This window comes from Neomonachus schauinslandi, chromosome 9 (assembly GCF_002201575.2).
Source record: "Neomonachus schauinslandi chromosome 9, ASM220157v2, whole genome shotgun sequence".
Taxonomy (NCBI): domain Eukaryota; kingdom Metazoa; phylum Chordata; class Mammalia; order Carnivora; family Phocidae; genus Neomonachus; species Neomonachus schauinslandi.
This window is the reverse complement of record NC_058411.1, coordinates 95,894,929-95,920,327: the sequence shown is the minus strand read 5'-3', so window position 1 is coordinate 95,920,327 and position 25,399 is coordinate 95,894,929. Positions and strand designations below refer to the sequence as shown.

At 34.3% G+C, this 25,399-nt stretch overlaps 1 protein-coding gene across 1 annotated transcript in view; it reads left to right on the top strand.

Moving 5' to 3' along the window:
- Positions 1-25,399, top strand: part of ZNF280D (zinc finger protein 280D) — a 124,587-nt gene that overhangs the window by 43,826 nt on the left and 55,362 nt on the right. Inside the window, exons 10-16 of the mRNA XM_021693807.2 lie at positions 6,110-6,333; positions 9,870-10,027; positions 10,753-10,853; positions 11,855-12,001; positions 17,803-17,937; positions 19,776-20,083; positions 20,550-20,690. Coding sequence (XP_021549482.1) covers positions 6,110-6,333; positions 9,870-10,027; positions 10,753-10,853; positions 11,855-12,001; positions 17,803-17,937; positions 19,776-20,083; positions 20,550-20,690 — 1,214 coding nt within the window. The remainder of the gene's footprint in view (positions 1-6,109; positions 6,334-9,869; positions 10,028-10,752; positions 10,854-11,854; positions 12,002-17,802; positions 17,938-19,775; positions 20,084-20,549; positions 20,691-25,399) is intronic.

The window sequence follows — 25,399 nt, the reverse complement described above, 5'->3', positions numbered from 1 at the left end:
GTAAAGAGTGAGAGTTTGACTTCTTTGCTGATTTAGGTGTCTTTTAGTTCTTTCTGTTGTCTGATTGCTGAGGCTAGGACTTCTAGTACTATGTTGAACAACAGTGGTGATAATGGACATCCCTGCCATGTTCCTGATCTTAGTGGGAAAGCTCCCAGTTTTTCCCCACTGGGAATGGTACTCACTGTGGGCTTTTCATATATGGCTTTTATGATATTGAGGTATGTTCCCTCTATCCCTACACTGTGAAGAGTTTTAATCAAGAAAGGATGCTGTACTTTGTCAAAAGCTTTTTCTGCATCTATTGAGAGGATCATATGGTTCTTGTCCTTTTATTTATGTAGTATATCACATTGATTGATTTGTGGATGTTCAACCAACCTTGCAGCCCAGGAATAAATCCCACTTGGTCATGGTGAATAATCCTTTTAGTGTCCTGTTGGATCCTGTTGGCTAATATTTTGGTGAGAAATTTTGCATCCATGTTCATCAGGGATATTGGTCTGTAATTCTTTTTGGTGGAGTCTTTGTTTGGTTTTGGGATCAAGATAATGCTGGCCTCATAGAAAGAGTTTGGAAGTTTTCCTTCCATTTCTGTTTTTTTGAAACAGCTTCAGAAGAGTAAGTATTAGTTCTTCTTTAAATGTTTGGTAGAATTCCCCAGGGAAGCCATCAGGCCCTGGGCTCTTGTTTGTTGGGAGATTTTTGATTATTGCTTCAATTTCCTTGCTGGTTATGGGTCTGTTCAGGTTTTCTATTTCGTCCTGTTTCAGTTTTGGCAGTTTATATATCTCTAGGAATGCATCCATTTCTTCAAATTGACTAATTTGTTGGCATATAGTTGCTCATAATGTGTTCTTATAATAGTTTGTATTTCTTCGGTGTTGGTTGTGATCTCTCTTCTTTTATTCATGATTTTATTTATTTGGGTCCTTTCTCTTTTCTTTTTGATAAGTCTGGCCAGAGGTTTATCAATTTTATTAATTCTTTCAAAGAACCAGCTCCTAGTTTCGTTGATCTGTTCTACAGTTCTTTGATTTCTGTTTCATTGATTTCTGCTCTAATCTTTATTATTTCTCTTCTCCTGCTGGGTTTAGGCTTTATTTGCTGTTCTTTCTCCAGCTCCTTTAGGTGTAAGGTTAGGTTGTGTATTTGAGACCTTTCTTGTTTCTTGAGAAATGCTTCTATTGCTATATACTTCCCTCTTAGGACCGCCTTTGCTGCATCCCAAAGGTTTTGAACAGTTGTGTTTTCATTTCCATATGTTTCCATGAATTTTTAAAATTCTTCTTTAATTTCCTGGCTGACCCATTTATTCTTTTTTTTTTTTTTAAAGATTTTATTTATTTATTTGAGAGAGAGAATGAGACAGAGAGCATGAGAGAGGGGAGGGTCAGAGGGAGAAGCAGACTCCCTGCCGAGCAGGGAGCCTGATGCGGGACTCAATCCCGGGACTCCAGGATCATGACCTGAGCCGAAGGCAGCTGCTTAACCGACTGAGCCACCCAGGCGTCCCTGACCCATTCATTCTTTAGTAGGATGCTCTTTAGCCTCCATGTATTTGAGTTCTTTTCAAATTTCCTCTTGTGACTGAGTTCAAGTTTCAAAGCATTGTGGTCTGTAAATATGCAGGGAATGATCCCAGCATTTGGTACCAGTTGAGACCTGATTTATGACCCAGTATGTGATCTATTCTGGAGAAGAATCCATGTGCACTTGAGAAGAATGTGTGTTCTGTTGCTTTAGGATGCAGTCTTCTGAATATATCTGTGAAGTCCATCTGGTTAAGTGTGTCATTCAAAGCCCTTATTTCCATGTTGATGTTCTGCTTAGATGATCTGTCCATTGCAGTGTGTGGGGTGTTCAAGTCCCCTACTATTATTGTGTTATTATCAATGTGTTTCTTTAATTTTTTTATTCTTTGGTTTATATAATTGGCTGCTCCCATGTTAGGGGCATAAATATTTACAAATATTAGATCTTCTTGTTGGATAGACCCTTTAATTATGATATATGGGAAAATTGGACAGCCACATGCAGAAGAATGAAACTGGACCATTTCCTTACACCATACGCAAAAATAGACTTGTTGATGAAAGACCTGAATGTGAGACAGGAATCCATCAAAATCCTAGAGAAGAACACAGGCGGTAACCTCTGTGACCTTGGCCACAGCAACTTCTTGGTAGACTCGTCTCCAAAGGCAAGGGAAACAAAGGCAAAAATGATCTTTTGGGACTTCATCAAGATAAAAAGCTTTTGCACGGCAAAGGAAACAGTCAACAAAACTAAAAGGCATCCTACAGAATGGGAGCAGATATTTGCAAATGACATATCAGATGAAGGGCTAGTATCCAAAATCTATAAAGAATTCAATATCCAAAGAACAAATAATCCAATCAAGAAATGGGCAGAAGACATGAACAGACTTTTCTCCAAAGAAAATGCCTGTTCACTGCTGTTCTTCTTTCTGTCTTTATCTCTCTGATTTCTCTACTTTTTCCTCGATTTTGCCCCTCCTTTTTTATGTCATTTGTCTTGCCATTTCTTGTTGCTTTGTGGTTTTCCAAATAGACACAATTACTTCATTAAATTTTTAAAATTCACAGCAAAAATTTTGGTCACTTTTCATCTGCAACTGCTCCATGGTGTTTTTGTCAGAATTTTACATTTTCCTCCTTTTATCTTATTTTTGTTTAGATGTAAATTTCAATCCCAGTGAAGAACAAGTTGGATTTTCTTGGGCTAACTCTTTTGTACAAGGCCCCTTTTGGGAAGTGTAGGTTACCAGGATAATCTCACATCCTGCTAACTGGTTTATACACCTCTTTGCTGGGCAGAAGTCTTTCTGCAAATGTGACTTGTGTGTCTGATTTTATATGTTAGCATTGCCTAATTTGCTTCTCTGTACCAAATGAAGTCTGGGGGACTTCTGCCATCCTTCTTGCCCCAGCTTCTGTACCTGTTTTTGTAAACAAAGTATGTGGCTTTGCACTTCAGGATGTGTCTTTCACCTTTAGAATGCCAATTTTTGCTGACACATTCTAAGATCTGTTACTATTGGGTCCTTTTGATTTCTCTGATCTGCTTCCAACTACATATCTTCTGTCTGAGCTTGGCTGATTTGGGTAGTGCTGTCATATGTTGTAGAGTCTGTGGATTTTATCTGGCTCTTAGTTTCAATGAAAATAAATTTTTAGAATTTGGTTGTTGTGGCTTTGGATGAGTCCCAGCAGGAGAAGGGGAAAATGTTGACTTATGTAGGATGATCATATGGGAACTTCTATTTTACTATTTAAAAATAGCATCCCACTTTCTTTGTTCTGAAAATCTAACCTAAATTTTTAGGCACTAACAAAGCAATAGAACATGGTCTCTCTACTGGGAGGAGAAAAGATGAGAATGGTATTTTGGTGGTATCTGCTGTTTGTCAAATTACAGAATATGTCATTAAAGTATTTAATATTTTTTCCCCAGGAAAATAAGGGATAACCCAGGGCTTCAGTGACGGGCTAGAACCAAAAGGGTTTTAGGACTGAATAAAAGATGACCAGTTGGTCTTGGACCATAGCTAAATGTGCCATTCATAGCTTTTTCTATCCTCCTATAAAACCTTCAGTATAAGCCTAGTTCTCATTTCTTAAGTTGCTTTCTTGCCTTTTGAATATTTTCTTTGGGGTTCTTTGCTTTTCTCTTTATTACTAAATTTCCTGAACTAGGTTGTCCATTCTTGGTTTTCAGTGGTTTATCATCCTTCTGTCTTATAGGGATCTGAAACATTGCTTAAAGATACTGTGAATAAAAGTAATGTAGCACTGTGTGTCAACTATACTCAAAAAAAAAAAAAAAAAAGAAAAGGATACGTTGAGATTTGTATATTTATTTTTAAAACCTGTTCCTGTCTTTTTTATTTAAAAAAAAGAAAGAAAATGAAAAAACAGCAATTGATCATCTGTTATGTATATTATAATTTATGAGCATTTAAGGTAACTTTAACTTTTATAGATGTACCAAATTAGATGTTTCTGAAAAATGTAACCTTGCAGCACACTCTACTATAGACTACGTAAGTTATTTTATAGATTTCAGAAAAGAGTCAAGTCTCAAATATGACTCAATAACTTCTACAGTCTGAAAACCAAATTTAATGTTTGAATATATATGATTGTCCACATTTCTAATTAGGGACACTATTCTATATTATATCATTTTTGTGCATTATAATGTTTCCCATTGTTGTTTGAGATCACTTCTATGGTAAAATTGCAGATAAGATCAGGGATTTTGTTTATCAAAAGGATTTATAGTAAGACATGTATTTTGAGTTATTTTTCTGATAGTGCTAATGGATTACCCTGAACCATCCTTTTCTCCACTTATCCTTAAATTCAAAACCAGCATTTTTTAGAAGGAACTTAACCTTATAATAGTCCTAAGAAATAGTCTGACTTTCCTAAACTCTTAAATATTACATGTGTCCCAAGAAGTATCTAGAAACTTCTCATTTCCCTCTTTTCGTTGTGGTTTCATTTCAACTGTATTTATTCTGAGTGGTTGACCTTAGAGGATCATGTAGTATTAGGGACCTAATGTATTTATCCTTATTTAGCTTATGGATGCAACCTTAACTCCTAAACACAAATTGTGTCACTATATGTGGGCTCATTTTATTCAGTATTTTTCCCCTTTCTTTTAGATCTATTTTAGATTTTTTTCTTGGTATTTTTTTCCCCAAAGGTTTCAGAATTGACAAGGGAACAAAATAAATCCAATTGAAATGTTATAGGTCTGTCCTGGATCAAAGACCCAGCTTCCCATGTGATACAGAACATTTTACCAATGATCTAACATTTCAGTGTGGCAGGAGATGAAATGGATGTTATCCTAGAAATTGAGGGAGACAAACCATATGAGACTCTTAACTCGGGGAAACAAACTGACGGTTGGGGGAAGGGAGGTGGGTCGGGGGATGGGGTAACTAGGTGATGGAAATTAAAGAGGGCATGTGATATGATAAGCACTGGGTGTTATATATTCAACTAATGAATCATTGAACATTATATCAAAAACTAATGATGTACTATACCTTGGCTAATTGAGTTTTTTTTAAAAAAAGGAATAGAATTCAGAGTTTCAAACTTTTTAATCTTGTTATTAATTTACTAAATAGCACATTTAGGAAGAGTTTAAGTCAGCTGGCGTATGTTGTAAAAGAATTACCTGGGTGGCTTGTTGAAAAATAAAGATTTCTGGGCCCTGTATCTAGATACATTGTGATTTATGGGTCTGAAGTGGGCCCAGGAATTAGCATTTTGACAAGTACTTCTGGTTTTTCTAATGCAGGTCTTCTTTGGACTGGCTTTTGAGAAAAACTGCCATAGAGAAATTCTACAACTGAAAATGATGTACAATAAATGAATTAATTATATCTTGTTGAAAAAAAAAGCTCACGTATGAAATTATTCCACATTAGAACCAGTTTATGTGACATCTTGATTTTATTCATGAGGAACTAAATTTCCCCTTCAAATATTTACGCATTCTAGATTTCAAGGTCTAACTGTAGAATTTATCAAGATGTTACTAATTTTTAAAGAATTGTTCAAGATCTTTTTTTTTCTTACACATTTTCTAGCACCTTGCATCTGGGCAATGGCAAGTTGTGTTCAATTTTTAGTTCTAACTAGATGTTATGAAATTTCATATATTGATAACTAAACATATACATTATGGCATGTAAAACTACATTTCCTTTCTGTGCTCTATCTTGACATGGATATGAAATGAATAAATTTTAGTTTAATTAAACATTTAAGTTATTATGCGGTATTTATATCTGAAAAGATAAATTGCAAGGAAAAAAACTATTAGATCAGTAGCCAAGTCCTAGTTTTAGGGTTTTTCTTTTAAAAAATTTTGTTGTTGCTTATTATGATAATGGTGTTTATTAGAGTGTGCGTATGTACCACATACTTGTAGATTAATATTTTTCCAGACATATTACCAAGCATAGTTTTACATGGTCTGACTTTAGTTGTAAACATAGAATTGCTTTTTGATATCTAATTTTTTTAAGGGATAAATAAGACTTCTGTTTTTTCTCTTTCAGTACTGTTGTCCAGACATGATAAATAACTTTTTAGGACTGGCTAAAACAGAATTTTCAAGTACAGCAAATAAAAATAAGGCTGTTGATTCAGAGAAAGGAAAATTGATCATGTTAGTTAATGATTTTTATTATGGAAAACATGAAGGAGATGTCCAGGAAGAACAGAAGACTCACACAACTTTTAAATGCTTCAGTTGCTTGAAAATTCTTAAAAATAATATTAGGTATGTAAATACTTACTTTCATTTCTTTTTGAAAATTGGAATGCTGCAGATATAAATGTTGTATCTTTATCTTGTATTTTTCTGTGCCATTCTAGATAAGCAATTTTAATACTTTCTACTAAGGACAAAGGCAGATTGTCCTGTTGAAAACCTTTGTTCTTTCTTGTAATTTAGAGTTGACTCCTGGATCCACTTAGTTGTATTTCTTTTTTTTTTTTTTAAGATTTTATTTATTCATTTATTTGAGAGAGAGAGCACATGAGAGGGGGGAGGGTCAGAGGGAGAAGCAGACTCCCTGCCGAGCAGGGAGCCCGATGCGGGACTCAATCCCGGGACTCCAGGATCATGAGCTGAGCCGAAGGCAGTCGCTTAACCAACTGAGCCACCCAGGCGCCCTTCACTTAGTTGTATTTCTTTAAGATAACTTAAGAAAGGACAAAATTTATTTCTTTTTTTTTTGAAAGATTTTATTTATTTATTTGAGACAGAGAGAATGAGAGAGACAGAGAGCACATGAGAGGGGGGAGGGTCAGAGGGAGAAGCAGGCTCCCTGCCGAGCAGGGAGCCCGATGCGGGACTCGATCCAGGGACTCTAGGATCATGACCTGAGCCGAAGGCAGTCGCTTAACCAACTGAGCCACCCAGGCGCCCAGGACAAACTTTATTTCAAAAATTAACTTTTTCCCCTATATTATCACTGTTTTAGGAATTTTCATGAGATCATTTTCATTTTTAGCTGCATTTGAATTTTATTTTTCTTCACAAGAAGAACCACTTTAGTATGTCCAGTTTGACCTCCTCCATACTAATCTTATTTAATGCTCAAGTCTTTTAATTCACATTTATAATTTTTAGAACATTTACCTTGCAGGAAAAGTGATCTTCTTTAGAGAAGTACACAACATGTCTGCTTAAAATTAACCCCTTTAAAAATTAGAAATTTAATTTCCAGTGACATTTTTAATTTTATACATGTATGCTTTAAATTTTAGGAACTTTACTTTGTGATCTTTGAGTTACATGGCATATTAGTAGCTGTCATCCTATAAATGAGTACGTAACAAGAACAAAGTAATAAGACATACTGATTGATATTTTTCAGTGGTTATATAGCTTGACATTTATATTAGGTAAGGTTGTTTTTATACCATTTTATTATAAAAATGTTCAGACATGCAGCAAAGTTTAAAAAATTTTACAGCAGATACTGTATGCTTATCACCTTGATTCTACCATTAACATTTTACTGTACTTGCTGCATCATATATCTGTTCATTCTTCCTTCAAACTATTTTTTTCTTTTGCATTTCAAAGTAAGTTGCAGACATCAGTATACTTAGATGTGTGTGTGTGTGTGTTTGTACAAACATACGTATGTATGCCTTTTTATGTTTACCTTTGATAACTTTGTAAATAGCATTCTTAGGTACCTATAGGTTACTTCTGGACCCAGTATTCATTTTCCTGTGAGTTCTTAGGTCCAAAAAGAAGCGTATAGAAAAACCCTGAAATACATTTTGATATACTCCTAAAACAATTATTAAAGCTTTGTTCATGGTGGTGCTTTATAGTTTCCAAATTGTTTCACATATGTTATTTCATGAGTCCTCACATTTCTTTATCTCCTTTAATTAAACTTTAACAGCCATCAATAGTTAATGGTTTAACAGAAGGGATATTGTACTTTGTGATATAACACTGAAACAATATTACAGTAGAACTCTGTCACCTATTTCCATATTCTTAACATTTTAATAGTAAAAAACACTAGAAGAATCATGTTAATAAATATGGTGAAAGCGCAGAAATATGTTTCATTGACTTAGTTCTTGTTATACTTAAATATGTATATATTAGAGGTTATTTCAGCAATAGCTTTTGGCTTTTCCTTTGAGATTAGCCCACTTAATATTAAACATATGAAGGTTAAATTCCTTTTCTTGTTATTGTTTCAGAAGACTAGCTACATATTTCTAGAGTACCTGAATATTTCAAAATTTAAAGCAAACAGTATTTATAACATCCTGGAATTGAACATTTTTTGAAATACTGATTGTTTAGGAAACATAACCTTAATGGTAAATACTTTGTAACCAAAGAAGTTATATATGTTAAATAATATTTTATCTTAACAGTAAAACTGGGAAGACAAATTGATGTTTGTAGAGAATGGTAGAAATGGTAGCTATAGATTTTTACTCTCTGCCTTGTCAACATATTGTGGAATGATTTTTTTTTTTTCTCCTACACTGAGAGTCACCAAAAACAGTTAGGTTTATTTTATTCTGTGAACATCCTTGTAAGAAGTTTGCTTTTATGTTTCCTTCATTTCCATCTGTTGGTTTAAGTAGCTTGCATTCCCAATGGGGGCTCATACAATAATTGTGCGAAAGCTTGCTAGTTAAGAGATTATTTTATATAGATACACTTTAATTGCTTAAAGTTGTGAGCCGAAAGTTTAATGGCTCATGACCTTTTCTCTATATATAAATATTTGGCCAAGACTAAGATTTTCTATAGGTGTTTGTAGAGCTGGTGTTAAAACCAAGGGAGGACAAAAAGATATTTCAAAGTGTGCCATAACCTGTTCAAGAGAAGTACTATTGTGAAGGTGTGAACGAGAGATAAATGTTATAGCCTTCATGGTGACTGCTATCCAGATTAATGACATTATCACTTACTTTCAAGATTCTTTCCTTTATGGGCTCAAAGTGAGTAATTGTTAATAGTTGACCCAGACTAAAAATTGTCATAACCTTACTTTCAAATTCAGCAAAAAGCTTCAGTAAGCTCTTTTAAATAGGTATTCCCATTTATATTGCACTCTTTGCTGTTGAAGGTCATAGTTCCTGCTCATAAGAAGCCTTTTAGGGAAGCTGAAATAGCAGAATGTGAAACTGAAAAATGGATGTTGCCTACAAAGGGCACAGTCTGCAAGTTAAAATGAACAGTCTGTGCTAACAGTAAACCAGTATCATTAAATAAAACAAAAGGTTCTTGTAATTGTAGGCATTAAAATTGCTATTACATGCATTTAGAAACCAAGACACAAGTAAAAATACCAGTAATTTGTCTTTTAAACAGCTGGAATCTATTGTATATCTTCACAGCCTTAAAAGGTTTCTCTCATGACTGTAGCTGCTTTTGGTGGTAGGGTTTCCTTCCTGTGAAGTATTTTATTTAAAAATGTAAATAGTATTCATGTACGGAAAAAAAGCCTGCTTTTTTTATCTTTAAAAAACATTTTAATACTCTGAAATGATTAAGAATTTGAGCAAATTAGTAATATTTCAGATTAATTACACTGATGAATTCTTTTTTTTTTTTACATTGATGAATTCTTTTAAAGCAAAGATGTTTATTTGGCCATGTAATGAAAGTGATTATTTAAAACACACAGTTTTCTAGAGGACTTGTAAGGCTTTTGAGATTTTATTGTGAATAATATATCTATATTTTTAAGATTTAGACTCAGATATTTGTTAGATTTTTGTTTTTAAATCCGAATTTTTGCACCTGTTGACAATCATTTATAGGTTTATGAACCACATGAAACACCATTTGGAACTTGAGAAGCAGAGCAGTGAGAGCTGGGAAAACCACACCACCTGCCAGCACTGCTATCGTCAGTTTCCCACACCATTTCAACTGCAGTGTCACATTGAAAGCACACATACACCCCATGAATTTTCTAGTAAGTTACAGTTCTACTTAAGTATGGGATAGTATCAATTTTGATGATGTAAACTCTGAGAAAGAAGCTTGTTAAAGAAATAACACTACGAAAAAGACCTTGGAATTTGGGGGCAATATTGGAGAAGTTTTAACTTACCTAAATTGTTAAAACTAGTTATTAAAATTAAAGCCCCTCTTATAAATAATTCATTAAAGTAAAAAGCCTGTGCATTATATGTGGGGAACTAAATTAAAAACCTCAGATCATAGTTTTCAAATATGAAATTAATGCCCTTCATTTAAACTTGAATAAGAAAAATAACTACAGTCATAGTTAAAATCATTTTGGAGCTAGATAGCTTGAGTTCAAATCCCAGGTCTGCCTCTTAATACAGCTATGTGATCTTAGGCAAATTACTTAATATTTGAATAATGGGGATAATAGAAATACCTGCTTCATAATGCTGTTGTGGGAATTAAGTGAGCTAATGCAAGTAAAGTACTTAGAACTGTGTTAGGCACACCAATGCTATTGTTATTTTTGTTGATATAGATATATAAAATGAATTTTACACATATATATCTGTTTTGTTTGCCTGGTGAAGATAGATTTTTTTTAATTGAGGTATAAGTGACATATAGTTTCAGTTATACAACATAATGATTTGATATTTGTGTGTGTGTGTGTAATGTGTATATCTATATCTTAAAATGATGTAATGTCTTTTCTCCCCCCACTTTTAGCCATTTGCAAAATCTGTGAATTATCATTTGAAACAGAGCATATTCTTTTACAGCATATGAAGGACAATCATAAGCCTGGGGAAATGCCATATATTTGCCAGGTATACTACACATATTTTATTGTATACTTAGTGTTTGTTTGGTTTGTTTTCTGGTGTTTTGATGATAAGATTTAAACCTACTGGGCCAGGGGTCAGCAAATTTTTTCTGTAAAGCACCAGATATAAAGCACCCCAGGCTTTGAGGGTCATACAGTCTGTGTTGCAACTAATCAGCTCTGCCATTGTAGCACAAAGGCAGCCACAGACAACAAGTAAATGGACGTGATCTGGCTCTGTGTTTATTTAAACTTTATCTATGGACCCTGGAATCTGAATTTCACATAATTTTCATGAGCCATGAAATATATTCTTTTATTTTCCTAACCATTTAGATAAAATTGGTTACTAAAATTAAAATTCCTCTTGTAAACTATTTATTAATAAAAAAAACTTTGGCATAACTCATGCATTGTATGTGGGGTCAGCAGAGAGTTGAAATTGGCCCACAGGCCATTTTATACCTACTCCCGATTGGACAAAGAAAAGCCCTGTGGCAGAAAGACAAGCATAGGGACTTATTTTACCATATAAGGAAGAATACAAGGGAAGTATGAAATGCTTTTAGTTACAGAGAACCCCTACCCAATGCTTTGGGATTAGCATTTTTTCAGAATTTGAAGAAGAGATAGAAAAAGAAGATAAAAATATATTGCCATAGCCTGGAGGCCATTTATAATCTAAAGGAAGGTGCTGTTTTATGTAGCAGAAAAAAAATTTTATAGTATGAAATTCCAAGTCAAGATGGGGGTGGTAAATAAAAAGATCTGATAAAAAGAAGGGTACCTACTTACGTTTTGGGAAGTATCCTTAAACTTTGATAGATAAGTTTTCTGTCTCAAAGATTATCTTTCGGTGCTTGCATTAATGGGATTCTTGGTTATATAGGTATCAGAGCTGAATGAGTTGTAGCTGATGTTCTTCTAAACAAATGACCTATCATTGTTACTTTGTAATTGTATATCATACATTTTCAAGTTAAACTAAACCTTCTTTATTTGTAGGTTTGCAATTATAGATCATCGTCATTTTCTGATGTAGAGACTCATTTTAGAACATCCCACGAAAACACTAAGAACTTGCTATGTCCATTTTGCCTCAAAGTTATTAAAATTGCAACACCCTACATGCATCATTATATGAAGCATCAGGTGAGATTTACCAGTTATTTGTTCATGTTGTTTTAGCAAAAAGATTATTACTTAGAACATTGGTTAGATTTGTTCTGCAAGGGAAGCAAGATTTTCCAAATGACATGATTAATTTGCAATTTATGTTGAATTACTTGTAAAACTTCCACTTCTTTTCCTTGCTTCCTTTCTGGTGATGTTGTGGCTCATAAGTGAAAATTCTGAAAGATAGCTAGAAATCGGAAACCCGGGATTGAAGGAGAAAAGGGAAGATGAGTGGAATATCCATAAGATTGGATATTTCGGGGTACAAGAGTGGGTATGGGAATGATTTTGAAGGTAGTTATCAGGGTAAAGGTGAACGTGAACTAAGAAAAGATTGAGGACTCATAATCTTGTTTTCCTTTTTTTCTTCCAACCTTATTTCCACTTTTTAGCCCCCTTATGATGAGAATACATATTGTTATCATTGACCAGAAGTGGTATTTTATAGCTGCCAGTGATAAAGGAAACAGTAATGACACTTACTGCTTGGTATATGAACTCATCACTTGTTTTGTGGATGGATTCTGCTAGTTCTGCTATATAAATTTTTGGGATCCAGTATTAGCACTTAATACTCTTCTCTTGAATTCTTATGTTATGCCTACTGGTTCTTTTCCTGAAGCAATTAAACCATCCTTTGTTTGGGCTGAAAACTTTTATGTAACACTGATCCTGTTCTTAAGTGCTTGAAAGAGCAACGACAGTGTCTTTGCCAAAATCAGAAGTCACTGGATTTACTGAATCTGATCATGTAATCAAGTTTTGCCACCTCCCTAATCAGCTCATTACATTTTTTTTATTATTATTATTGATGAAATTGGCATGCTGATTGGTGCTCACTTTGCTTTCAGTTCGTCATTGGATAATCATGAAATCAAGTTGTGGTTTTTAACTGGGAAATATCATAAAAGTAGAGTTTCCAAGTGAATTTTTTTTACATTTTTATTTAAATTCCAGTTGATTAACATACAGTGTAATATTAGTTTTCAGTGTAGAATTTAGTGATTCAACACCTACATACAACACACAGTGCTCGTCACAAGTGCCCTCCTTTATCCCCATTACCTATCTAACCCATCTTCCTGGGCACCTCCCCTCCTGTAACCATCAGTTTGTTCTCTACAGTTAGAAGTCTGTTTCTTGGTTTGCCTCTCTTTTTTTTTTTTTTTTTTACCCCCTATGTTTGCTTGTTTTGTTTCTTAATTCTACATATGAGTGAAATCATATAGTATTTGTCTTTCTCTGACTTATTTCACTTAGCATAATACTCTAGTTCTTTCCATGTCACTGCAAATGGCATGATTTCATTCTTTTTTATGACTAATATTCCATTGTGTGTGTGTAAAATATATACGTATTTTATATATATATGTGTGTATATATATATATATATATATATAGCCCCATCTTTATCCAAGTGAATTTAGTATCTCCTATGTTGTGACTGGGATGATACTCATCTTTGAGAAGTTCTGACAAAATCTTTCTATTCTAGGTTTCCCCAACAGTGTTCCATCAGGTGTTAATAGATGTTTCCCCCCAAATTGTTACTAGTAAAGAAATTTGGTAAATGCCTAGATTTACAATATCAAACAGTTTTGCTAGTCTGTTTTTTAAAACAGGATTTCTCAGAGCTTTTAATATGCTAATGAATATTGTAAATCTCCAAGCAAGGGGTATAGGGCTTATTGGTTCCCAGACATTTTTGGCCATTGAGCCTTTTATTTGCACAGTACGTGTTAACATTTTTTGAGGAATAGAATTTTTTTTCATCTTTGGGCTCTTTATTTCATCTTTGGGCTTAAATTTGAATGGGAGAATGAGATATAAAACGGTAGTGCTATTTCATTATGGGCCTTTTAACATAATTTTTCCCACATGCTTTCCTAAAGCTCCAGACTGAGATGTAGATATGGGAGGAATGATAATTATGAAAGAGATGTGTGGGCCCACTATGTGGGCTGTGTGGTTTATAAGGTTTTTATACACTGAGTTTTATGTCTTGTTTTGCCATTGTTGCCAATTTTCTTTTGTTTATATGGAGTATTTAGGAGATAGGCAGTCAGCAGTAAAGAGGGGGAAATCTATTAATAAGGATCATCAGCATCCTTCAAGATATTTACAGTTCGCATAATTATTTACAAAGACTGGAACACCATAGCTGAGTAGGACTATTACTTATAATTGAGATGATATCAGTGTGGTATTAGACAATAAGAATTGTTGATTCTCTGGCTCATTTTATTGTCTTCAAAGACTTTGGTTGTAACTTTTTTTTTTTTTTTTTTTTAAAGATTTTATTTATTTATTTGAGCCAGAGAGAATGAGAGAGAGAGAGAGCACATGAGAGGGGGGAGGGTCAGAGGGAGAAGCAGACTCCCTGCTGAGCAGGGAGTCCGATGCGGGACTCGATCCTGGGACTCCAGGATCATGACCTGAGCCGAAGGCAGTCGTTTAACCAACTGAGCCACCCAGGCACCCGGTTGTAACTTTTTTTTAAAAGATGTCTTAAGTCTCGGGTGATTTTAGAGTTAGCAATCCAGTTTGTATGACTTTTAAGAAATAATAAAAGTGATTTCAGATGTGTCAAATATGTTAATTAGATCTTTAATAAAAATGTTAACTAGTTAACATGAAGTCACTTACCTTATGGCAGCAGCAGGTGCTTTACAAGCATTATCATCTTCACAATCACCATATGTGTGTTATTATTTCTAACTTTTAGATGAGGAAACAAAGTTTTAGAGAAAGTAACTTGCTCAGTGTCCTACTACCTAATAAAAAGCAGAATTAAAATTTGACTTCAGAGCCCAGGCTTTTACTGCTTTACCACAGACCCGGATTTTACATTGACATTAGGTCTAAGGGCAGAAATTACATAAAGTCATAATTACTCTTAAATCCCTCAAGTCTCCCGAACAGTGGAGTATGTGTATCAAAAAAGTTCAAAACAGATCATTATTTCTCTACCCTTGGAATAGATCATTGTTTCATTGATTGAACATGATGTTATTTAAAAATGTACTGTTTATCATTCTTATCACTTTGAAATGCATTCATGCACAAGAGACATGTGCAAGACTTGTGTCCAACTAAGAGAATAGTAGATTAATATATTCTATCTCATGAGTCTGGACAAATGTTCATTAAATGGAATGGCAGACATTTTGAACTAGTTAAATTGTACCTGCTTCTCATATGCACTTTCCCTATCAGTGTCTTGCTTTCTGCCTCACAGTCCAATTATTTAACAGATATTTATTGAGCGCCTTACTATGTGGCAGGGGCTATTTTGGGTATTATATAGCAGTGAACAAAACAAAGTTTGTGTTCTCTGCAATTTGAATTAATAGTAGAGAAAGATAAATATATGTGTGTTTATGTTTGAATGTATATGTTCGCTAGCTGGTTGTAGTACTGTGGAAGGAAAATGTGGAGGATAGAGAGTACCAGGGAGGTACTGGGAGTGGAGGAATGGTTGCTGTTATGTATGTAGTGTGGTAAAACATGAGGCTCTCTGAAGGAAATAAAGGAATAAGCCATGTGGAAATCTGGGAAAGGAAATATTCTGTAAGCATTGAAGTGAATGTACATATGGGGTACTCAGAGAACAGCAAAGAGACCAACTGTGGCTAGAGCAGAGTAAACTAAATAAGAGGAAAACTAATAGGAGATTAGCTTGTAGCAATAGAATGCAGACCAGTTCATGCAGAGCCTTGTAAACCAGAAACAGGACTTTGGAAAACCATCAGAGTATTTAAGTGTGTGAACAATCTGCCGTGTTTTAAGATCATTGGCAGCTATGGGGAGAATAAACCACAGGGAGGAAAGAACATGACAGGAAGAAGATAGAGTCCAGGTGAGTGTCTTGGACCAGTATGGCAGCAGTAGTTTGAGGTAATGAGGAGTGGAAAGATTATGAAAGTTTTTGAAGGTAGAGCTGACAGATTTTATTAATAGGTTGGATATGGGGTGTGTGAGTGAGTTACCAAGTTTTTGTCTGAAGCAGCTGCAAGAATGGAATTTTCATATACTGTCACAGGGGGAAGACTGAGAAAACAGATTTGGGGGGGGGACAGGGAGGTAGGGGGAAAATCCAGAATTCAATTTTGTCCATGTTGATTTGAGATGCATATTAGCGCTCAGGTAGTGATGTCAAGTAGACAGTTGGATAGATAGTATTTAAAGCCATGAAACTGGATGAGGTAACCTGGGGAGTGATTATAGATAGAAAAAAGATTTCTGGGAATTGGATTCTGGAGAACTTTCTTTCTGTCCTGTTGTCTTAGTATCTGTTTCTTGGCCAAGTTTTCATTTTCTGCCTCTTCCTTCAGCACATATAAGTGAATTTTTAAAAATTGCCTGTATCTACGATATAATCCAATGCACCACACTTCCAAAATAGTCTTAAGATGCAGCTAGAATAGTAATACAAACGCATTATATTTATACATTGCTTTGAATTTTGTAAAGAGCTTTGATTTATGAAATGCCTGCTGTGTGCTAGTAACTGTGCCAGGTACTTCTCAGTATATTACCTTGTTCAAATTTTATAAATGATTGAGTGTATTTAAATGGAAATAGTGATGTATCTGGCAGAATGTAACTTTTGAGAAAACATTATTTTGTATTTATGTATTGTTTAAGTTTATATATATGTACGTATATATATCATTTCTTAATGAGAGCATGTAGATTGTAGTTGATATTATATAGTAGAAAGAATACTGGATCAGGAGTCTGGCAGTGCCAGTAACTAGTTAAGGGGGAGTGATTTAGATTTTTCTTGGGTCTTGCTTTCCAGCTATAGAATAATAACAGGATTGGGTTTAAAAAGGGACTCACTCAAGGGATATCAATCAGTAATAGATTGGCAGTAGTTGTTCTGATTTATGTCTCCATATCAGCACTGTTCAATGTTCATGTGGCTATTGAAGTTAAAATCAATTAAAGTTAAATAAAATTAAAAAATCAGTTCCTCTGTTGCACTTGGCACATTTCAGTTGCTTAATAACTGTATGTGGCTAGTGGCTACCATATTGGACAGTGCAGCTGTAGAACATTTTCATCATTGCAGAAAGTTATATTAGACAGCACTACTTTATACAACCATTTCTATAACGACCTTCTTTGAAATGTCTGGTTAATTGAATTTATTTTACCAACTTGTCAACCAACTGGAAATAGCAAAAATTAAGAAGAATTTACTTTTGTCTAGGATAAAAACATAGTATAGTTTTAACCATATCATGTGTCTAAACACTTTAAAATTATAATTTGATGAGCTTTCACACCACTGTTGAGAGAACTTTCATTAGAACCTACAGATAGAACTTTTACGTTCAATGTCTGTATAGGAATAGACATTTTTGAAACCCAAATACTAATGCAGAGTGTTTTAAAAAATGAGATAAAATTTGCTGTTATTTTTATGGGTGATGTAAAATACTAGTTTTTTTTTTTTTTTTTTTTTTTTTTTTAAAGATTTTATTTATTTATTTGAGACAGAGAGAATGAGAGACAGAGGGCATGAGAGGGAGGAGGGTCAGAGGGAGAAGCAGACTCCCTGCTGAGCAGGGAGCCTGATGTGGGACTCGATCCCGGGACTCCAGGATCATGACCTGAGCCGAAGGCAGTCGCTTAACCAACTGAGCCACCCAGGCGCCCTAAAATACTAGTTTTAAAATTATTTAGGTATCATTAAAATTAGAGCAATTTAAGGATACAAGATTTGTGGTTGTAGAAATTATTTTTCCTCCCTTTTTCTGTTAAAACAGAAAAAAGGAATACATCGCTGTACAAAATGCAGACTGCAATTTTTGACATGCAAAGAGAAAATGGATCATAAGACTCAACATCATAGAACATTTATAAAACCTAAACAACTGGAAGGATTGCCTCCTGGAACAAAAGTGAGTTTAAATGTGTTGTATTTTAACATTTTCTGTGATAATAGAAATTAACTCCTGCCTTCTTTTATCTGTTGAATATACTTTAAAAAATGATGTCTGATTTTTATTAAGCCTTTAATTTTAGGTTTTATCATTCCTATATCTAGAAAAAAAACCTTCTGACCATCGTTTTATGGTCAGTGGTGTGTGCTGTGCTAAAGTGATATTCCTTTGTAAAAAGTGCAACTAGATTAACTATTCCCTGGGTCAGTGGGTTGTGTCAATTTTATATAGGCTGTGTTTGAGCTATTCCAGTTGGCAGTGTATATGTTGGTTTTATCTGCTAAACTATAAGATGCTTGAGATCAGGACTCATGTTTTATCTTTGTGTCCTCAGCATCTGGTATAGTGCCTTGAGTGCCATAGGTTCTCAGATCTTTATTGACGTTGTTATTACTGAGTCTACTGTCAGAGAAGCAAGTTCTGCTGCTGGATAGCATTATGTTTTAAGTGAGCAAACAACATGTCTGACTATACTGATGATTGTAATTTACTTTTCCCTTTTTGCCTTATATACCTCTGTTTTCTCTGACTTCTTTATATACAGTCAGCTCTTGAATATTTGCTCCAGTGGAGGGAAACAGAGGCATGGATAATCCAAAGTGAAATAATCCCCAAAACATTTATATTTGGCTTTGGGTACTTACCTTTGAATGTGGGTATGTCTATTATTTGAATTAACTAAAACAATATAAAGCCATGCTCTGAAGACCTAGAGCAAGAGAAGCTATCCAGCATCCTTCCCTGCAGTCCATTCATTCCATGCTGGAACTAGACATGCAGAACACTAATGTAAGCAGTGCAGTCCTCTCTCATATTTTCCCTTATTAATAATAGTAATAATATTAATAATGATACTAAATGTTTTTATAGCACCTTAGAATAAGGCTTTTGGTATGCTTTTTCATACATTCTATTACTTAATCCATACAGCAATCCAGTGAGGAAGATAAGGCAGTTATTGCGCCATATTGTAGATAAAGAAGAGGATAAGTTACTTATTCAAGGTCACATGGCTAGGAAGGCATGGTATGAGATTTAACCTCAGGTCTTTTGATTCCTAGTCCAGTGCTTTTGTGTGATACCAAAACACATGTATTTCATAGGACTTCCTCATAGTCTGTTCCTCAAATACATGCGAGAAGTATAGTTAAATGATTAATGAGAATGTTGGTAGGCAATTGTTTTTCATTGCCAACCAACAAATATAATTTCTGGATACTAAATGATAAGCTTTATATTAGTTCTCTTTAAGGAAATTCTAAATATTACTAAACTCTCCATCAGTATAATGAATTAATGTAACCACTCCCATAACCTTTGTATACATAAATCCTGCCTAATGAGCCCCTGGAAAGAGGAGGTCGTGTTTACTCTAGATCTTTTTGTTTTATAGTTTTTGAGGGGTAATGCAGGCCTTTCTAGAATTATTTTTTGGGCTCTGAGATTTAAATTTTGATCTCTGTGTTTGTGAATTATTTAAGTTATATCAGAGCATAAAAATAGCTATGGAATGTGCTCTTTCAGTAGTCATATAATTTGCATTAACTCCTAATTATACATTAATAACTGTTAACATGACTGATATCAATACAAAAATGTAGTATTACAAGTGAATAAATATCAAGTTTAATATAATTTAATTGGTATGAACATTTAGAATAAATGGAAGACTTATCCAATTATAGTTTATACTTGCCCTTTCCAAATACTCAATGTTTAACTTTTTGTTATACAGTGATATTTTAATACTAATGCCATGATTAATTTTCTAAAGCAAACATTATCCATTTTTGTAGGTTACTATTCGAGCTTCAGTTGGACCGCTTCAGTCAGGATCTTCAACTACACCTTCCATTAGTGCAAGCACTTCTACCCTTCAGCTCTCACCTCCAAGGACTAAAAATATAACTGCTAAAAATCCCACAAAATCTAACACAAGCAAACCTAATCCAACTAAATCCAATACAAGTAAACCTAATGCAAGTAAGCCTAATGGAAGTAAATCTAAATATAAATCAAAAATCTCTAATATGCAAAAGAAACAAAGCACATTGGCTAGTAGCAATAAAAAAAGTAAAGTCAATACAGCATTGAGGAACTTAAGGTAATCTTTTATTCCTCATATATAACACTAATTTAATCTTAAGTATAAAAACTTTATTTAATATAGATTTACTCTATTACACAGCTCTCTTGTACATTTATATGCTATCACTATGACATAAAGGCCAAGCAAATAATAAAAAGGTATTTTTTTTTACAACTATTGAACAGTACTTGAATTATTTTTTATAATATTCATTTATTATATTGGTATTATTATATGTTGTGCTTATATCTTGTGATGTTTGTATTGCTTAATTTAATTCCTTTTATGCCAATGAAAAACACTGACTTATGTTAGATTGTTTACACTTACTCTAGTTGTTGTTCCATAACAGATTTTTCAAATTATAACTCTTATGTTCATTTAAACACCTTGGCCTTAATTAACAGAATATTAATAAGGCCCTTCCTTATTATTTTTGTTTTAAAATATATTTTTATCATTTTCTTTATATCTCCATAAGGTATCGTCGGGGAGTTCACAAGTGCATTGAGTGTTGTTCCGAAATAAAAGATTTTGCAAATCACTTTCCTACGTATGTCCATTGTAGTTTTTGCAGATACAACACTAGCTGTAGCAAAGCCTATGTAAATCATATGATGAGGTAAGATGAGTTAAACATCGGTAATTACCAATTAAAATTATAGTTCAGAAAGTTTGTTTTAAAACAGTTATCCTTTAAGGAGCTAAATGTCTCATAATAGGGAACTTTTAGGATAATGCCTGGAACTATTTTCCCAGCATCGTAACTCATAAAATTACTGGAACTAAAATTATAAGAACAGTTAGACTAAGAAATTAGGATAGGTTTGTTAGGGAAATGGTTTCTCTATGGGCATTTTTTTTTCCTATAGAATTTTTTAAATGGTCATTTTCAAATATAGAAAGTCAAATGTTTTAAATATATTTACCAAACAAATACATGTAATCTCATGAATATTATTCTTTCAAAGCAGTTACTTTGAGGGACTGTAAGATTTTTAGTGATCTTAGGAACTTTATTGGGTCTGTTTTTCTCTCTCTCTTTCTCTATAATCCATGGTCTCTGTCTGTCCATCTACCCATCAAACCATCTATCCTTGCATTCATTCAGTGGAATGAGAGACATGAGGCCACTGTTGTTGGGGAATTCTTTTTTATTAATTCATTCAACTTGGGTTATTTGAGTAGCTAATATTTGCTCTATGCAGAGAAAGCTTTCACAGCCCACATTGCTTTCATTTGTATCTCATTAATAGAGGCATCCCTTAGGATGGATTTTTATTTTTTTAAAAGTAGTCAAAAATTGTTTAGATATAGAGCAGTTAGGTTGATTATTCAAAGTGAGGTGGTTCTTTTTTTTTTTTTTAAGTTAGAACTGAAGGATGAAAGTGATTTTCTTACAGATCATAAAATGACCTCTATGTTACTTTCTGGTCACTTCTCAGCTACTGTTTTCAAGGATTTGCCCACCTTTCTTGATGGCTTAACACCTCTCTCATACATTCTTTCCTCCTTATTAGCCTGACATCAGGTACCTGGACTTCTTCAGTGCCAGTGCTTCACATCAACTGTTAAGTTATTGTACCCCCTTTCTTATACCACAGTACCATTTTAATCTCATCATACCCACTGTTCATTTCTTTCCAATTCCTCTTACCCTGTAGGATAACTCCTTTTGAGTTTTTAGGACTTTGACTCCTTTTTCCAGTCCAGCAGCACCTATTTAATTTTATAGTCAACCTCACCCTCAGGGTCATCTGTTTTGATTGCTGCTTTGTTTTTGCTGTGAAATCCTTTACATTTTTAGTCGTGCTCACTTGGCATAAAACCCAACATGAGACTAGAACATCTTCCTCTCCTGAAGTTTATGCTCAGTTCTAGACTACTCAACCGGTGTTTGATTCAATCAACTCTGACTTTGTGGTCTTTAACTTTGACTGGGTCCTATCTTTTTATTTTAAAATACTTCTTTATTTTTTAATACTTCTTTTTTAGTTTTTTTTTTATTCTATTCAGTTAGCCAACATATAGTACATCATTAGTTTTTGATGTCGTGTTTTATCTACAATGTTTATTTAAACTTTTTCCAGTACTCTGGAGATTTTATTTTAGTCTCGTAGCTGTTAACCTGGTCTACTAGTAAGTACTCAGTTGGAAGTCATCCTTTTAAATAATCTAAAACGTCAAATGTTTTTCTTGTTACTTTTATTCTAGACATTGATCTCAGAAATCACGTATGTTCTATTTCTCCAAAGCTAACCCTGTCCCTTGTCACCTCTAGTTCTTATACAGTCTTGTTCAGTTAACTTACAACTTCATTTCTTCTCTCTCCCAGGTTCCTTCTACTTATAAACATTTTCAGGTAATTTTTTTAAGATGAAGGAAATTTGTCCCTACTGCCTACTATCCTTATATTTTGTCTTCCTCTTACCATGAATATTTGTAATGGGGCACCTGGGTGGCTCAGTTGGTTAAGTGTCTGATTCTTGATGTCAGCTCAGGTCTCAATCTCAGGACCTCAGAGTCGTGAGTTCAGCCCTGTGTTGGGCTCCACACTAGGCATGGAGCCTACTTTAAAAAAAAAAAGTGTTTACTAGCTTATTTGTGATTCATTTCTTTACCTTTTGAATATCATCCCCATCTACCAACTAACACTGCTCCTTTAAAGATTATTTATCACCATGTTTATTCACTTTTTTTCACTCTTACTACTTCATGACTTCTTTAGAGTATTTGAAGTTGTCATCACTCATTTTTGAAAGTATTCTCTTCAGCTTCTGTTAAACTGTTACCACTATCTTTTTTCTTCTTTTTTGGCTACTCTATTTCATTGCCTTTTCTTCCTTTAACTCATCATCCTTCTTTACATTTCCTTTTTTGGTAACTTAACCAGTCACTTTTAACTTTCAACTTTAAATCTTCCAATTTTAGTCCTTAGTCTTCCTGAGATCCAACTCTGTATTTCCAATTATTTTATATGTATTTTTACCTTTGATTCACTAGCATCTAAAAAGAATGAACCAAACATTATCATCTGTCTAGAATTCACACAATGACTACCCAAATACTCTTTCAGGGCATCATTTCTGTGCATGTGGAACACCAGCTGGAAATAGTTCACTATCCCAAGTTTCTTAAGCTTGTGAAGTTCTCTCGATCAGCCACTGTGCATCATGGCTTTCTGAGACTCCCCTTTTTGCATTCTGCTACTCTGCTTCCCAACTACTGCAGTGGTCTACACCTATATTCCATTTCCTCTAAACCAGGCTCCAGGCATCCTTTCTCCCAGTATACTGCTGTGTGGACAAATACATGGTTGCCCGAATGGGGCTTTAATTCTGCCCTTAATTTGTAGGGGGTCAAATTGGAAAATGTTTTCTGTTTTGTTAAACCAAGGGTCGTTTCACCTTTCCCTCTCCCATTTATCATAGGCTTCCCACCTGTCCTATGGAACCTTCAAATCCATTCTATTCCAACATTGCCGATTAGCCCACCTCCCTCCATAGCCTTTTGCCTGTTCCCAGTGAGCCCCAACCCTGCACTTCATTTTCTTCACACACTGACCTCCTACTCATTGTTAGCCTCTTATGGAACCGAAAGATTCCACTGCCACTTTTAGGGTTTGGTAGGTCTCTTTTCCTTTTTATCTACTGGTACACTTGCCTCCTTCCCTGTCTTGGGTATCTCCTTGAATGGCCACCATTACCTCTGCCCAGTGTGGATTCATTATTATAGGTTGAGTTCTGTATGTGTAGGAGCTTCATTTTCTCCAGAGGATGAGTACCTTTAATCTCTATCCTATACCACCTCTGTACTCTCAATTGGTCTCTTTCCCTCTGGTCTCATATTTGCCCCATTCCCATAAACTGACTACTCTTCCCCAGAGTAAAGTTTATTGCATAACTCATTTTTTAAAAAAGATTTTATTTATTCATTTGTGGCACAGAGAGAGAGAGAAAGAGAGAGCATGAGCAGGGGAAGAGGCAGACGAAGAGGGAGAAGCAGGCTCCCCACTGAGCCAGGAGCCCGATGTGGGGCTCGATCCCAGGAACTTGGGATCATGATTACCCAAGGCAAAGGCAGACGCTTAACCATCTGAGCCACCCAGGCGCCCCTGCATAACTCATTTTTGTCAGTGGTGATTCCTTATTCTTTTTAAATCTCTAGAATGTCCCTATTCTTCCTCTCCATTTACCTTCTTTTTTTGGGAGTGTCTGATCACCACAACCACTCACAAGGATCATTCCTCACTTTGAGCTGTGTATCATTCATTTATTTTGCCTTTTATTATATTTGTGTCTATATTATTTCCTTAAGAAGAGGCTGTTTGTATTCGCCTTGTCACCTAGCACATTACAAACAGCAAGTCATTATTTGTTGTAATTATAAAAAGCTCTAAATAAAATCTCAAGCGGATATTAAAAAATCTTGATGCATTTGGAAACTTTTTGGAATAAGACTCTTGAAGAAGAGCATCATTAAACATGTAATTTTAAGTGATTTTTTAAAAATAATAGTATTATTTGGGTTTGGTTGTTTAAATTACTGCACCTTATTTGCTTATAGCCTTCAGGTAGCACTAGAAGTCACCTGAAAAAAATGGAAACAAATTACCATGTAATATTGTTATTCCTCAACATGATGTATAAGAAAGGTTTTTCTCTACATGTAATAGAATTAAGTTAATGGACATAAGTATTTAATATCTCTTTTTCTAGCAGAGTTTACTATTTGCTAAGAAGTATGGCAAGCTGGTGGTGAAGAATCAGACAAATCTGGATTTGAATCCAAGCTTCACCACTTATTTATTACCTGTGACTTTGGGCAAGTTACTTAACCTGACTCCCAGTTTCCTTTTCTCAAAAAGAAAGTCATTGTGATAATTACAGAAAATGTACTTAAAGTGCTTAATAAAATGATTTTTACTTAGGAGATGTTCAAGTAATTATAGCTGTTATCATTTCTAAGTTGTCATTATTAGGTATTGTGGATAAAGTCCTTGCCTCTAATTTTAACAATTTTAGTAGGAGAGATAATATTTACCTAACTTAAGGTGGTAAACAGATGACTATGAGAGCACAAGAAGGTAAGAATGAGTTCTTTCAACAGGAAAAAAGGGGAGGTATTCTATAAATGACATTTCACATAGGCTTAGAAGGATGATCTAAAATTTTTCCAAGGAAAAAGAAAGCTGGTATAACAGTTTGTTCCTATACAATGGATAAGACAGAGCACTGAATTAATTTTTATAAGATGTGTTTGAGTTCATTATATATTTTGTATAGATTTATTGGCATTAAGTAATAGTCATTAGAAGAACAATTGGATTAT